General features: G+C 38.4%; 2 protein-coding genes across 2 annotated transcripts; one reads left to right on the top strand and one right to left on the bottom strand.

The window, feature by feature from the left end:
• The first annotated feature begins 425 nt into the window (after positions 1–425).
• Positions 426–9,909, top strand: LOC125383642. Its single transcript, XM_048402280.1, has 2 exons — positions 426–599; positions 7,501–9,909. Exons 1-2 carry the CDS (start codon positions 502–504, stop codon positions 9,890–9,892), a joined length of 2,490 nt encoding a protein of 829 aa, XP_048258237.1. The 5' UTR covers positions 426–501; the 3' UTR covers positions 9,893–9,909.
• Positions 3,847–5,953, bottom strand: LOC124136148. Its single transcript, XM_046501966.2, has 2 exons — positions 5,642–5,953; positions 3,847–5,299 (listed from the first exon to the last, which is right to left on the bottom strand). The coding sequence occupies exons 1-2, from the start codon at positions 5,870–5,872 to the stop codon at positions 4,085–4,087; spliced, it is 1,446 nt and encodes a 481-aa protein (XP_046357922.2). The 5' UTR covers positions 5,873–5,953; the 3' UTR covers positions 3,847–4,084.
• Positions 9,910–17,238: the final 7,329 nt, after the last annotated feature.

Raw genomic sequence — 17,238 nt, forward strand, 5'->3', positions numbered from 1 at the left:
ACACACACGTACATGCACGTCGCTATGTAAGTGCAATAATCTTGGACGCGACGCTAAATCCCATTTCACCTCACCTCACCTCACCCACAGGAGTCCGTATCTAAAAATAGACGCCCTCATGCATATTCATGACCATCTCCACACGCGAGCCCGAAGGGCGAGAAGGAATGCAACAGAAAACTACTGCAGGGCCCGACTCGATTTTTCAACAAATTACTACGAACGATAGATTATACCCACACTGACACTACAGTTACCGATTGCTTTTCTAACTTGTGAACGGCATTTTCGCCAGTTTGGTACGTTAAAAACACCCACCTATACATCACAATTTAATTAAAATATATACAGGCATCGGACACGAAGCTGAGTCCGTCTTTCATACTTGCACGACTTCCGGAATGATACGGACTGAATGAAGACAAGGGAGCTAATCCCAACGCTATTTACCGCACGTGCTCACTGGATCCGATCTCACAACTGTTAACCGACGACTTGAAGATGAACTTGGAGCAGAAAGAAGCTTTGGATATCGCCCTATCCGGCCACAATCTGCTTATAACGGGACAGTGCGGCACCGGAAAAACGTATACGCTGAGGTGAGAAATTCATTGCATATTCTTTTGCTTGTAACGAATATTGAATACTAAGACCCTCTGTTTTCGTGCATTGCGAACAAAGCCCGCCAAATATACGGCCTTCTAAATTCTAGAACGCCGTGTTTTGTAAAATCGAGTAGAAGGTAAGTATTAATTTCAGTACATTGCAATGTTTCATTAGTATAGCATGCACTAGTGACATACACTTATCTTTCTTCATATTTCTTCATATATTTGAACCATCATAAACAAAACAAACACACATTTTGAATATATTTATATAATTCCAAAAATGAAACATACACAAAGAAAACAACAAAACACTTTGATTGTAGCTGAAGGCCTGTTTCATTGTATTATAATGACTTGTCATGAATGACTCTACATCTACATAAGAAGTAATCATAAACATGAAATATGTCACAAAATATAAAAAAATATTGAGACAATGTCAGAAAATATGGTATTAACTTATTGCAAGGGACGGAATAAATTTCAAAATAAACATTTTCTACATACAACAAAATTGAGCAAGCACCCTGAGATCTAAAAAAATGTTAAATTTTCACAACCTACTTTACTAGTTTACAACCCTCTCATTATACCTAAATCATAAATATGCCTAGCGGCATAAATGTGTCTAAATATTAGGAGATAACATTGATTTTGTTATACATCAAGTGCATAGCTGCACATAACAAACAGTAAGATGAGCTGGTAGTTAGGTTCTAAAATTATTTAATAATTTATTTATTGTAGTCGTTAAGTATATATATTTACTAGCTACCTACTGTTTGTAACGGTGTACATGGTGTAAAAGTGTAATATGACGACTAACTAGCTACAATTGTACGATACATGTACTACAATGGTAATGTCAGTGAGCATGAGAAATGTGGCTACTGTTAACAATCCATAGTTGTATCATGATATAATATTTATACTAAGTTTTCCTATATGCTGACTAATTCCCCCAAGAAAACCAGCACGCCATTTGGGCGGTTTTGTTCATCACGTAACAGTCCATAATAGTTGGTACAGTCCATGCAGAAAATAGAATACTCACTGGCAATTATAATACATAAACAATATTAGTAATGATGGAAAAACTGACATTACTTGTGGACCAAAATGACTGATAAAAACACAGATACTTAGATATGTTAGTGGACTAGCATTGTTCATTGCACAAAGATTATTGATAAAACAGACACTAGCTACAGTTTTTAATACTGAAATGGCTTTGTTGAAGTCGCACAAAAAATATGTGAAACTCCCCAGATATTTGTTATAGTCAAAAGTAGTCAACTGGCTTTATGGTCCAATGATAACTGATAAAACTGCAGGTATTTGCACTACATTTTATAATAATGAACTGGCATTGTTCATAACTCATAAAACAATAGATACTAGCTACAGGTCATAATACTCAGCTGGGATTGTTCAGCGCACAAAATAACTGTTAATTAAGTGGAAAGTAATAAACAGGTATTAGCTACAGTTATAATACTCAACTTACATTGTTGAAGTCACAAAAACAAAAATAAAAAACCCATATATTTGTTATAGTCAACTGGTATTAAAAATAAGATATAAAACTACAGTACATGTTACATCTTATAATACTGAACTGGCATTTTTATGGCACCAAAAAAACTGATCAAACAACAGGTCCTAGTTACAGTTGATAATACTGAAGAGGAATTGTTCATGGCACAAACATAAGTGATAAATTGCTAGGGAATTCTTTTGAATATTAGTACTGAACTGATTACATGTATTTGAAGACATAAATGGACGATACTGGAACCATATACAGATATTTGCTACACCCAATAATACTGAAATGTCTGATTTCATTAAATGTCAAAGCACCTTTTACAAATTTTACATTTTAGCCTAAATGGTCATAAATTTGTGATTACTTCACAATGAAGAGTCCAATGTTAAAAACAAGTTAACAATACTGAACAGGCATTGAAGTGAATTTACAGTTATAGTATTGTCATAACAATACTTAACTTATATCAATACAATAAAAAACACTAAAAAATAACAAGACTAACATGTTAACATCGAACTGACTGTTCAGGAGATAAAAACACTTGACACTGATCCATGAGAAATAACAAAATGGAATGTCTTTTTCGTTCCAACCCGTTCTATCCACAATCTCAATCATGTGATTCAGATCATGAAGATAGCAATAAACAAGTTATCAACATAACACAAAAAAACTGTTCACAAACCAATATAAGACTATACACTTGCATGTGGCATATCATAGAGTAAACAATAATTTGGTTGGTACCAATGTCTATATCATTGTGGTAGGTGAGTATTCATGATAATAATTACAACCATTTTCTTTTCATGATCAACCTTATAATTGTCCGAGCACTTTGTGCCACTGGGTTTAACAGTCAGAGATTAGATTGTGGAGGCTCCCACAAATCTGGAGCCTCCACGCTCCCAGTTCAAATCTTTTCCAGTAAGGCCCAATCTTTGTGATTTCTGCATGATTAAAGACAGGTATTTACAGAAACATGATCAACCAGGCAAATGATCAACCAGGCAAATGTCATCTGGTTGCATTGTAGACATAAAATTTTGCCAATTATGTGACTACCGTAGATGTATCCATAGGAGAAAATGTGGTAAAATATTAGCCTAAAATGCCCCAAATTGGCCAGGTTCACAGCCAAAGTTGGTACAATCAGACAATTTTCAAGTAACCAAGCATACTCTTAAATTAAATATTAACCATTTTTCTCTCTGTTTCAATTATTTTTATCATAGTTCCAAACTCAGTGTTGGTGTGGGAATGATTAAACGGTTAACTTTGGAAGTGTCCACACTTCCACTTTCACCACTGATTGTCACTTCCTGTTTTGTTAAATTTCATGTAGTTTCCCTTTTTATAGCCCATATTGCAAAATAATCATGGCCAATTCATGATTGTAGTGTCACCCATACTTACTGCTTTATGCTGGATTCCCATTTCAAACCTTCACTTGCTTTTTTAAGGCATAATCAGGAAATATCTGCAGATAATGCTATGTCCAAGACTGTTTATGACTGGAACATGGAGGCTTCCAGGTGGAGCTTCGATGCTCCCAAAGTAGACCTCCTTAAAAACATTCCCACACCAACAATGATTTTGGAACTATGATAAATGCAATAGATAAAGAGTGAGAAATTGGTGAACTTTAGTGTAAGAGTATACTTGAAAATTATCTGACAGGGCTAACTTTAGCTTTAAAGTCAGGCAATATCTGCCAATTTGAACATGTTTTTGGCTGAATTTTACCACAATTTCTCCTTTCCAGTCTGATCTTGTCACATAATTGGTACAGTTTTTTGTTCACATTGCAACCTGATGGCATTTGCACGTTTTCCTTGAAGCTTCTGTAAATAATTGTCTTTATTCATGCAGAAATCAGAACAATACATAACTGCAGCATGAAGTTTCAGCTTGAAATGAGTCAGTTGGTCTTTGAGCACATTTTTCTCTTCTTAGACGGCCGTAAAGGCCCAGGTGTTGTAGCTCGAAACATGTGTGATTTTGATCCACTGTTACATTTGTTGGACACTGTACTTTGGCCTATACAGACAGCATTCACAGCAGGGCCATATTGAGACAGGGTTGGATTATTGTTCAAGCCATGGCACACACCTCGCTGTTGGCAAAAGAAATTCTCCACCAAGTCTGAATTGAAATAGCCTGGATTAATGGTAGCGCCATTTGGTATCAGATTTTCACACACAGATATGAAGCCAACCAAGGAGGAGTTAAAGTCATCTCTTGTCTCTCTTGTTAAGAGGTGTTTCTGATTTGGATGTTGAGTAGAACTTGTAATCTGATCTTCCCACCCATTGAAGAACTTTAAGGCTTGTCGGACATGTGTTAGTCTCTCGTCATGAAGGCTTTTGACGTGCCGTGTTGTATCATGAAACAAATCCACAAGGGGGCTGGTAATCTTCAATAGCTCAATAGTACTGTTAAGAGAATCACCATCAGGAAGAGACCTCTGATACAACTGCATCAGGTACAGCATGTTCTTGTCCAGTACATCTGTAGCTAACTTATTCCGCATCTTGTTGGCTGCTGTTAGTTCAATATGTTCTGTGGTTAGTTTATAATGTACCCGTAGTCCATTTTGGACATTGAATCTAAAGGCCCCTTCCCAGTGTTCCCAGATGATGTGCTCGGTGTTAAGCAGAAGGTAACGTCCTTTTGAAGACTTGAAGTTTAGTTTGCTGGACTCCAGGCCATTTCTGAGCTTTTTGAAGACATGTTTTATATCTTGACACACGGATATTTGGTGGTGATCAAAGGTATTCGTTGTCTGAAATAGGTCTTGTCGTAACAGTGATGGTTTGGTACCAAGAAGCATGGTCTGAAATGCCCTATTAGTGGAAGCTCCATCCAGCATGACATAATCAACGATGAAGTCGTGATCACCCAAGGCCTCTACAATCTTCCAAAAGTTGAAGTATATTTGATGTGACAACCCTGGGTTGGTACCAAAATAAGCTACTGGCCATCTAAAGCCATACAAGCCATGAAATACAAATTGCAGGACATGTGTTGCCATTTGTACACTCTTTTTCTTCTTGATGAGGATGTTTATGTTGTTACATAATGGCCCGACATCAACTGCACCAACAAGGGACCAGTCACTCCCACGACGGACAATCTGAAAAAGAATCCCATGAATGAGTGAATAGCAGAAACATTCTTCCTGGAACAAGTAAAATTCCTCTTTAGCATGATCATGGTTTCAAAAAAAAGCTCACTCAGTTGTTCAGAGAGTAATAATTGTAACTCATGTGTCATAAATAATTTCATTATCAAAGTTTTTTGGTTATATTGCAGTGTTCTAAAGTTCCAATCCCGCTTGGCTGTATCACTCAAACACTCTAGTTGTGCAGCCATTCCCCCTTGCAGTAATTGGCCAATGTGATTTCTGTGCTAATTATTGAAAATGGCACTGAAATTAAGAGAAAAGTAGCTTTGGGGTCTGTCATTTTATTCTTACCTGCAGATCATCTTGAATTTGCATTTCGTCCAGGAGCAAACCACCATGACGACCAAAACCCTCTATTCCATTCTTCTTGGCTTCTTCTTCCATCCAGGTAAGATGCTCCTCATTAATTCCTGGAGACTGCTTGACAGAATTCTTGTAATATTGAAGAAGGCGCTGGGATGGTAGGACAAGGACGCCACTTCCTTTGAAGTCGCTATAAGCCTTAGGAGATTTACAATACATAGATAGGCAGATCGTAATGACTTTTGGATCCCATCTCCGACGATGTACATCCAATCCTGTTCTTGCATTTTGAACCTGAGATTCCAGTAGTATTTTGAAGTTTGATGGCGCATTTGGTAGTTCTGATTCTAATATTTTTAACAAATCTTCATGATCTTGTGGAACCAAGTTAATAGTTGGTAGGAGGTCACTGGTTTGATCACAGTTTGCTTCACATGGTTCAGGCAGAGGAGGAGTGTGACATGGGGTCTTCTGACTTTCAGTTTTCACCTTGTGTGCTTGTGCATTGTTAACGATACACTTGGCCCTCTTTAAATATCTGTTACATTTGGCACATCTTTCACCAACAGACAGACAGTCAAGTACAATGTTACAAGATTTGGACCTGATGTGAAACGTGTGGGAATTTTCATCATGAACAAGGGACCAAGATTCCTTCACTATGAATGATGGTTTATATGAAGAACTGTCATCCACCACATTCCCTTTGCACAGTCTGAATTGTTGTGTGGCATAAACAAGGTCATTAATACTTTGATTGTTCCTGGATGGATTGCGTTCAATGCCATGATGCACATGATCTATGACATGACCTCTGATGACTAGTTGAAACTCTTCCTTAAATATGAATTCTGTATATTGGAACTTCCCATTGATTAAGGTCTGCAGAGGATACTTCAGGTGCAATTTCTGATTGTTGGATAAAACAGTGCATTCTTGTGGAAGTTTTACTAGATCACTACATGATTCTCTCGGCAGGTTATATCTGATTCCTAAATTGTATGTTACACATTGGATTCCATTTCTGTATTGTCGCCGTCTTTTTACATCTTGAAAAACTTTTGTGATTACATTAGAAAATTTGTCTTTACACAATAATCTCACACTTGAGTCTTTACTACAACTTTCTGAATAAAGATGATGTAGTTGATCAACTGATATGCAGCCTTCTTCTCTATATTCAACTGTTTTTGTTAACCTAAAAGCAAAGAGAAAAGTACAATGAAGCTTAATGAAAACTAATATAACTGTCAGACCTAAAGTAAAAAAATGTGTGTTTTAAGCAAAACTGAATGGCCACTGTGCATAACTAAACTTATTAAAAACATTGTTTAAATCAAGAGATTATTCAGAATGTCCTCCAGCATCACTGGTAGTATATACATTTAATGACCATGTGTCAATGTGTAATGTGATAGAAAGTTTGTTGAACTGCTGTTTGTTGAATATCTGTATGCACTGATATTATTTGCACATAAATATTCTAATTTGGGCTTTTATTTATACAAAAGAACATGAGCAACACTATGGTGTGTTAATACATTGTTAGCTCACCTTGACAAATTCAACATGAGTTTAGTGCCATGATGCTCTGATTACAAAACAAGTGCCATGGTTATGTAAAATGTCTTGTAAATGTTACAAGAGCTTTCTTTGTTAGAGGGGTGAGCTTCAGTCTTCAGTTTTTACATTAGTCTTAATTTTCAAATACAAAATCAGGTACAAACTTCAGGTTGAATACAGCTAAGAAAGAGATTTGAATTATTTTGAAAAACATTAACATTTTTGGTTTGGTTTGTATTTTCATTATCTGCATGAATGAAACTAAAGTTCTGTTTGCTTTACAGGAATATCATCAAGGCTCTCAAGTCAGCTGGACGGAAAGTGGGAATAACTGCTGTCACAGGTCTGGCCAGCAAACAGTACCAGGATTTGGGAGGAGAGACGCTGCATCACTGGGCTGGGCTGTTTGATGGAAGATTTTCCAAGGAGGAGGTCCTTACTAACGTACTCAACAATGATGCATATGGGAATTGCCTCAAAAACATAACCATTTCAGAAGTTCTCATCATTGATGAAATAGGAATGCTCAGCGCTAAACTGTTTGAGGTTCTTGAATATGTATGCAGTCATTGCCGCAGTAAAGAACATTGGTTTGGTGGCTTACAGATCATCGCTTGTGGAGATTTCAAGCAACTTCCTCCAGTTCCTGACCACTTTCATAATGATCCAGGACTTTTCTGCTTTCAGTCATGTGTGTTCAAACATATATTTCCTCACCACCTAAATTTCCAAGAAGTGGTTCGCCAGGCTGAAGCGGATTTGATTGTTGCCATCAATGAACTCTGTAATGGACGCCCATCGGAGGAAACTCATACTTTAATGAAGAATCTCAATAGACCACTCAACACAAACAAAAGACCAACCTTGCTCTTTGGGACAAATTTTGATGTCGAATATGAAAATCAGATGGCACTGCATGAAGATGGGGAAAACATAAGATGTTATAGAGCGCTGGACTCGGGTGAGACACTGTTGCTGCAGCGATGTCAAGCGAAGAAGAACTTACAGTTGAAAGTGGGAGCACCTGTTATCCTCATAAGAAATGTGAAACATTCTTTGGTGAATGGTTCAAAAGGAACTGTTCTTTCTTTCACAGACAAGGGTCCAGTTGTTGATTTTGATGGCCTATGTGTACTTGTTGAACCCCTCAACTTTGAAATTTATGACTCTAACCAAAAGAAAGTGCGAGCCAACAGAAAACAGATCCCTTTACGCCTTGCCTTTGCTTTGACAGTACATCGAGCTCAGGGTATGACCATCGACCCTCTCATAGTTGATTGTGAAAGCTATTTCCTTCCGGGACAACTTGGTGTAGCTGTAGGGAGATGCATCAGCAAAGAGGGTCTACAGGTGAAGAATTACAGGGAAGATGTTGCATCAAAACAACACACAGATGAAGTTTATCATTTCTATGATGCGCCCTTTTTTCCAACAATGACTGACCTAACATGCTGCAAGAAGGACAGAAACTACAATGAAATGAAGGAAACCGAAAGTGGAGATGATAGTGATGGTGACGATAGGGATGTGGATGATGCTGCTGAAGATGAAGCTGAACCATTAGTTGCGCAGGCACCTGCTGTAGAAGTTCCGGAACTGGCGGAAGATGATAAGACAAGAACTCATCTGCTGCTGGTTGACTTTTTGAAGACTGTATCAAAAAGAGATAAGCAGAAAATTATTCTGAATCCATTGGCAGCAAATCTTCAACAGCACTTTGTTGTTTTGGAACGTCAAGTCAATAAGCTCCTCAGTCAGCAGTCAGGTACGATTATTGACAAAGCTTCTCAGTGGCAGGAGGCCTGCACCAAGTTAACTACTTTTCTAAATTCTCCAGAGCACCTGTCATTGTGTAAAAACCTCAGTCATTGTGATGAAATAACTGTTGAGAAGAAAATATCCTCAAAGTTGACAATGTGGATTATTGAGCGAGAGGTGGAAAAACGAGCAAGCATTGTCACTTCTGAACAGAGAGAGAGTAATGTGGTCGATGTAGAAGATACGACAGAGGTAGCGAGGGCAAAGATCAGACATCTTGCGGGGGCTTGCATTCATGCAGTCAGGAAGCGCCTTCGTTCTTCAGTCATGACTAAACTGGATTCCTTGACTAAAAAGTGTCGTCATAAAGGTAGCATGGATTTCCGAAAACAGAAGCTTATATCTCAGCTGAGAGTGTCGGAAATGGAAGTGAAAGAACAAACAAAAGATCAATCCAGCCTGTCAGAAATAGACTTTAAACAAGGTCAATCAAGGGGTTTAATGTATGTTGCCGACAGTACCTTCAACTTCTTCTTAAAACTCCACAAATCTGTGCAGTCCAATATCACTGTGAACATACTCCATCTACGTCATGATGATATTCATCGTTGTACAAAGGAGGCAGTACTCTCTGATCCTGAACTATTCAGTGACCGGCTAAAACTGTTTGAAATTGATGACACCAAATCAGAAGATGATGACTATGTTCCAGTTTTTCATTCTCTTTTACACGACCTATTTGTTGATATTTGTGACCACTACTTGAAGATTAATCTTGTAGACTCTGTGAAATTATTTAAAGCATTATTGCCGAGGAAGAAGAAACAACCATTAAGATCAAAGATAGCTGCATTCTCTGATAAACCAGGCCCATCTACATCAAGGAAAAGGAAATCCGAGAATGACACTACACATTAGAATGAGAACTATTGATGTGTCAATTGAACCCGTGACAAAGTCTTTGTGAGAGGTTGTCAATGTGTAATGACTTTCATTTCTCTATGATGGTGTTCTCTTACAGATCATCGCTTGTGGAGATTTCAAGCAACTTCCTCCAGTTCCTGACCACTTTCATAATGATCCAGGACTTTTCTGCTTTCAGTCATGTGTGTTCAAACATGTATTTCCTCACCACCTAAATTTCCAAGATTTGATTGTTGCCATCAATGAACTCTGTAATGGACGCCCATCGGAGGAAACTCATACACTAATGAAGAATCTCAATAGACCACTCAACACAAACAAAAGACCAACCTTGCTCTTTGGGACAAATTTTGATGTAGAATATGAAAATCAGATGGCACTGCATGAAGATGGGGAAAACATAATATGATATAGAGCGCTGGACTCGGGTGAGACACTGTTGCTGCAGCGATGTCAAGCGAAGAAGAACTTACAGTTGAAAGTGGGAGCACCTGTTATCCTCATAAGAAATGTGAAACATTCTTTGGTGAATGGTTCAAAAGGAACTGTTCTTTCTTTCACAGACAAGGATCCAGTTGTTGATTTTGATGGCCTATGTGTACTTGTTGAACCCCTAAACTTTGAAATTTATGACTCTAACCAAAAGAAAGTGCGAGCCAACAGAAAACAGGATTTGGGAGGAGAGACGCTGCATCACTGGGCTGGGCTGTTTGATGGAAGATTTTCCAAGGAGGAGGTCCTTACTAACGTACTCAGCAATGATGCATATGGGAATTGCCTCAAAAACATAACCATTTCAGAAGTTCTCATCATTGATGAAATAGGAATGCTCAGCGCTAAACTGTTTGAGGTTCTTGAATATGTATGCAGTCATTGCCGCAGTAAAGAACATTGGTTTGGTGGCTAACAGATCATTGCTTGTGGAGATTTCAAGCAACTTCCTCCAGTTCCTGACCACTTTCATAATGATCCAGGACTTTTCTGCTTTCAGTCATGTGTGTTCAAACATATATTTCCTCACCACCTAAATTTCCAAGATTTGATTGTCGCCATCAATGAACTCTGTAATGGACGCCCATCGGAGGAAACTCATACACTAATGAAGAATCTCAATAGACCACTCAACACAAACAAAAGACCAACCTTGCTCTTTGGGACAAATTTTGATGTAGAATATGAAAATCAGATGGCACTGCATGAAGATGGGGAAAACATAATATGATATAGAGCGCTGGACTCGGGTGAGACACTGTTGCTGCAGCGATGTCAAGCGAAGAAGAACTTACAGTTGAAAGTGGGAGCACCTGTTATCCTCATAAGAAATGTGAAACATTCTTTGGTGAATGGTTCAAAAGGAACTGTTCTTTCTTTCACAGACAAGGGTCCAGTTGTTGATTTTGATGGCCTATGTGTACTTGTTGAACCCCTAAACTTTGAAATTTATGACTCTAACCAAAAGAAAGTGCGAGCCAACAGAAAACAGGATTTGGGAGGAGAGACGCTGCATCACTGGGCTGGGCTGTTTGATGGAAGATTTTCCAAGGAGGAGGTCCTTACTAACGTACTCAGCAATGATGCATATGGGAATTGCCTCAAAAACATAACCATTTCAGAAGTTCTCATCATTGATGAAATAGGAATGCTCAGCGCTAAACTGTTTGAGGTTCTTGAATATGTATGCAGTCATTGCCGCAGTAAAGAACATTGGTTTGGTGGCTAACAGATCATTGCTTGTGGAGATTTCAAGCAACTTCCTCCAGTTCCTGACCACTTTCATAATGATCCAGGACTTTTCTGCTTTCAGTCATGTGTGTTCAAACATATATTTCCTCACCACCTAAATTTCCAAGATTTGATTGTCGCCATCAATGAACTCTGTAATGGACGCCCATCGGAGGAAACTCATACACTAATGAAGAATCTCAATAGACCACTCAACACAAACAAAAGACCAACCTTGCTCTTTGGGACAAATTTTGATGTAGAATATGAAAATCAGATGGCACTGCATGAAGATGGGGAAAACATAATATGATATAGAGCGCTGGACTCGGGTGAGACACTGTTGCGGCAGCGATGTCAAGCGAAGAAGAACTTACAGTTGAAAGTGGGAGCACCTGTTATCCTCATAAGAAATGTGAAACATTCTTTGGTGAATGGTTCAAAAGGAACTGTTCTTTCTTTCACAGACAAGGGTCCAGTTGTTGATTTTGATGGCCTATGTGTACTTGTTGAACCCCTCAACTTTGAAATTTATGACTCTAACCAAAAGAAAGTGCGAGCCAACAGAAAACAGATCCCTTTACGCCTTGCCTTTGCTTTGACAGTACATCGAGCTCAGGGTATGACCATCGACCCTCTCATAGTTGATTGTGAAAGCTATTTCCTTCCGGGACAACTTGGTGTAGCTGTAGGGAGATGCATCAGCAAAGAGGGTCTACAGGTGAAGAATTACAGGGAAGATGTTGCATCAAAACAACACACAGATGAAGTTTATCATTTCTATGATGCGCCCTTTTTTCCAACAATGACTGACCTAACATGCTGCAAGAAGGACAGAAACTACAATGAAATGAAGGAAACCGAAAGTGGAGATGATAGTGATGGTGACGATAGGGATGTGGATGATGCTGCTGAAGATGAAGCTGAACCATTAGTTGCGCAGGCACCTGCTGTAGAAGTTCCGGAACTGGCGGAAGATGATAAGACAAGAACTCATCTGCTGCTGGTTGACTTTTTGAAGACTGTATCAAAAAGAGATAAGCAGAAAATTATTCTGAATCCATTGGCAGCAAATCTTCAACAGCACTTTGTTGTTTTGGAACATCAAGTCAATAAGCTCCTCATTCAGCGGTCAGGTACGATTATTGACAAAGCTTCTCAGTGGCAGGAGGCCATCACCAAGTTAACTACTTTTCTAAATTCTCCAGAGCACCTGTCATTGAGTAAAAACCTCAGTCATTGTGATGAAATAACTGTTGAGAAGAAAATATCCTCAAAGTTGACAATGTGGATTATTGAGTGAGAGGTGGAAAAACGAGCAAGCATTATCACTTCTGAACAAAGAGAGAGAAATGTGGTCGATGTTGAAAAAATAACTGTTGAGAAGAAAATATCCTCAAAGTTGACAATGTGGATTATTGAGTGAGAGGTGGAAAAACGAGCAAGCATTATCACTTCTGAACAAAGAGAGAGAAATGTGGTCGATGTTGAAAAAATAACTGTTGAGAAGAAAATATCCTCAAAGTTGACAATGTGGATTATTGAGTGAGAGGTGGAAAAAGAGCAAGCATTATCACTTCTGAACAAAGGAATGTGGTCGATGTTGAAGATACGACATGGTTGGAAAGAGGTGGAATTCAGATGGTGCAAGGTCAGGAGAGTGAGGAGGATGTGGAAGGATTTCATAGCCACAGGACCGCGCTTCTGTCTGGGCAACATGAGAGTTGTGTCCTGGAGCATTGTCTTGCAGGAGACGGACACCCTTGGTCAGCATGCCACACCTCTTAAGCTTGATAGCGTCCCGCTATTTCCGCAGCAGTGAAGCATAATAAGCTCCTGTAATTGTGGTACCCTTTGCCAAGAAATCCATCATCACTACTCTGTGCTGGTCCCAAAACACCGCGAGAATGAACTTGCCTGCAGAGGGTTGGACACGTGCCTTCTTTGGGGGTGGTTGACTCCACATGCTTCCATTGCATTGACTGAACTTTAGTCTAAGGATCATAGTGATAAACCCATGTTTCATCCTGTGTGATAAGTCTGTCAAAAAAGTTTGCCTGGGTTTTTTTGGCACATGTCCAAAAGATCCTTTGAGCAATTGACTCGTTCCTGCTTTTGGAAAGGTGTGAGCAACCTGGGAATCCATCGTGCAGACACCTTATGCATGTTCAAATTGTCATGGATTATTTTTCCACAGACCCTACACTGATCTTGACATCTTGTGCTTACTGGCGAACAGTTATACGTCGGTCTGCCAAAATGGCGGTCTCCACTTGATGGATAGCGTCCTCATCAATGGCTGAATGGGGGCGACCAGGAATGGCAGCTGTTTCCACAGATGTCCGACCACACTTGAACTGGCGATGCCAGTGTTTAACAACGTCATATGATTGGGCATCTTCCCCATAAGTTGCTTTCATTTCATCGAAAGTTTCTTTTGGTGTGCGACCTTTCAAATATAAAAACCTAATCACTGCTCTGTATTCTACTGGCTCCATTGTCACACCCTACTCGATCATAACACCTGTAGGGGGGCACGGGTGGCCCAGTCGTCTAAAGCGCCGCGATTCGCTGTGCAGAGTTGCGCCCCTTGGCACGCCAGAAACCTATTATTGTGGGTTCGAATCCCGGTTCGCCCCGATTGTGTTTCTAGGTTTGTCAGCACCATACCCGTGCTCGTGGGTTTCACCGAAGTGGTAAACGTCTGAGACCTGCATCACTTCGGGCTTTCCTCCCACATTAAGCTGACACGCTGCGATATAACTGGAATACTGTTAAAAGCGGCGTTAAACCCAACTCACTCACTCACTCATAACACCTGTAAAAGTGGTAAGATTAATAGTTTGGTGCTGCAAATTAAGACATAACCCATAGATACATGTATCATTACACATGTGAAATTTCAACCAAATATGATAACCCTAAGTGGTTAAGGGGAAATCTTTAATGAACACCCCTCGTAAGTACTGAATATAGATATATTTATTCAGGTGTAAATTATTCCCTCAGTTCGCCTTGTATTGTCAACTTTACATAAGAAATTAGCAATTGGGCTATAGCTTGGATAGTGTTGCATCAGCTTAATACATTTTTTGAATTTGGGATTTAAATAGAAATGCTGGTGAAGATATGTTTTCCAAAGATTGTTGTATCTCACAACATAGAAGCATATGATATTCATTCTCAACAAATACGTTTGTTTTCGTTGAACAAAATTAACATATTTGCAAAGTGGAATATTGCTATGTCTCAATAGTACTTAGTAATCAATTAGTAAGTTGAAATTATTACCAATCATGAATTATGCTTGATTAGGAAGTCTTGAATAGTCTAAATGTATGTTCTTCACTAGTATTTCACTGCTTTAGTCGTATTTATTACATTAACTGTGTACTGTTTTCATGATTGAAGAGTTATTCGCCCTCATATGGCTTAATATACAGGGTACCAATGTTGCAGCTAAAGTAATTTAATAATCCACTTTCTGTTCTCACACAAGCAGATAACTTGTTGTACATGTCACCTAGTATGTTCAGTATCTTTCCCATTAAGAATGTTTTCAGTTGATTTAATGCCACATCCATTATGATGATGTGATGTGTTTTCTCATTCAATTCATTGTTTATTATCGATAAGGGTGGTCGGGTAGCCTGGTGGTTAAAGCGTTCGCTCGTCACGCCTAAGACCCGGGTTTGATTCCCGACACGGGTACAATGTGTGAAGCCCATTTCTGGTGTACCCCGCCGTGATATTGCTGGAATATTGCAAAAAGCGGCATAAAATCAAACTCACTCACTCAATTATTATCAATAAAGATTCATAATTTGAACATTTTTTTTGACAGTGTATACATGAATAATAATTATGCACAATGCATGAAAGCGTAGCCCCACTGAAGAAGGATGCTATTATTAGTTGTGAAACAGACATAAATGTTTTGGCCAGATATGATGTATGATACTTTGATTAACGCAATTCACAACATTACTTAAGTCATGATCAAAGGCAGTATTTTTTGGAAATGATTACAAAATAACCATTATTGTATTCTTGAATAAACATTTGTCTGTTGAACTTTAATTTTTTGTTTGTTTCTTTGCAGTTTACATAAAATCTCAGAATACTGTATCTATACAGTCGGTTCAGCTAGTTTGACTTCAGTGCCGTTATGTTCTATTTGGACATGTAAATGTTGCATTGCATTGCCAGTAAGGAAAGTATGATAGTAAATTGGGCCAGCACAGACATTTAGCTTGTTTAAATACTACCTGGTATACAGTATACTGTAAAATAACAGATTTGCATGAATAATTTGTATAATAATGTGAAAGGGGAAACTTAATAAGGGTTAGTAAAGGGGTGTGTATATAGAGACAGAAAACATACATATTTTGGGTATTTATGTGAGAATAACACTGCTGACTTAAATGTTCAATTATTTCCAACTGTCAAGCTGTGAACGTAGCCTACTGTAGTTGTTGTGGCATGTTTTGTTCGGAACCACAACTCCATTTGAAAGAAGATATAGAAGATCTTATGAGCGTGAAAATAACGTCAGTCATTATTTGTTTCCAAAAGATCAACTCATACATTGTCATCGTATTGTATCGTGTAAAATATAGGAATCAAACAGGCCTGTCCGAGTCCCTGTGTGTATGTGTTACAGTGCTGTCGGGTAAGCACCTAAGCCTGATAAAACTGATTTTATTCCCAAAATTGAGACAAAATCCCAATCTTTTTGGATAAAATATTTAAATAGCATCTGGTTCATAGCATTATAACAATTTACAAGTATCTTTATGTGTAGAATTTGCGAAATCTCCAACTAAACGGGGGCAACCCCCCTGTTTTCGTGATCGCCGGAAGTGTCAAGATCAACGAAATATTGCCTGCTACTTCGTAGTTACTTCAAATAACTGGTCCATGTTGTATTATTTCAAAGAAGGAAACATTCATGGGTAGATAACTGATGTTCAATAATTTTTTGGATTTTTTTTTATTTGCGTAAGCGGCCTTTCTCGTAACCCCCCTTATCGCCACTAAGCAAAACCAAGTTCGACGTTCTATCAGATCGCGATTTTATCCATCCGATTTTCCTTTTTAGTGAAATAAACCTTGTTACAATACAAAAAGATATTGTCAGATGATTTTACTTGTAATTCATTTTTAACGCGAAAATATCAAAACGCAGCATTACCCGACACGGCTGTAAGTCAGTGGTACAGAGAAAAATATTCTTTGCGATTGAAACAAAATGATGTCTTGACATCACATGCAATACGCTAGTAGTGTATTGAAATGAATTCTAGTGTAACATTTTGTCACTTACCAACTAATGACATTAGTGTTTTCAACCATTTACAAGAAATAGACATCGATAACGTCATTTTCACATTACGCGGACTTTTCGTAGATCCAGTACAGAGTTGCCTCCCTTAGTAGCGGTGAATTATATATTTAAAAAAATATATCCAGATATTTGCTGTTGCCATCAATAATTCTTATGACATGAAAAAATAATTTATTTCATTTTGTAGAAGAATATATTTTTTAGATGTAAAATTCACTCACCTTCAAATTGTCTCTTCATTCAGTCCGTATCATTCCGGAAGTCGTGC

This window comes from Haliotis rufescens, unplaced genomic scaffold, assembly GCF_023055435.1.
Source record: "Haliotis rufescens isolate VD_foot unplaced genomic scaffold, xgHalRufe1.0.p SCAF_25, whole genome shotgun sequence".
Classification (NCBI taxonomy): domain Eukaryota; kingdom Metazoa; phylum Mollusca; class Gastropoda; order Lepetellida; family Haliotidae; genus Haliotis; species Haliotis rufescens.

Bases quoted from the DNA above. Each gene is read 5' to 3' on its own strand.
- LOC125383642 (XM_048402280.1), top strand. From the start codon at position 502: ATGAACTTGGAGCAGAAAGAAGCTTTGGATATCGCCCTATCCGGCCAC. The intron at 600-7,500 runs GTGAGAAATTCA...TTTGCTTTACAG, and splicing joins GGAAAAACGTATACGCTGAG to GAATATCATCAAGGCTCTCA.
- LOC124136148 (XM_046501966.2), bottom strand. From the start codon at position 5,872: ATGTATTGTAAATCTCCTAAGGCTTATAGCGACTTCAAAGGAAGTGGC. The intron at 5,300-5,641 runs GTAAGAATAAAA...ATTCTTTTTCAG, and splicing joins AAATTCAAGATGATCTGCAG to ATTGTCCGTCGTGGGAGTGA.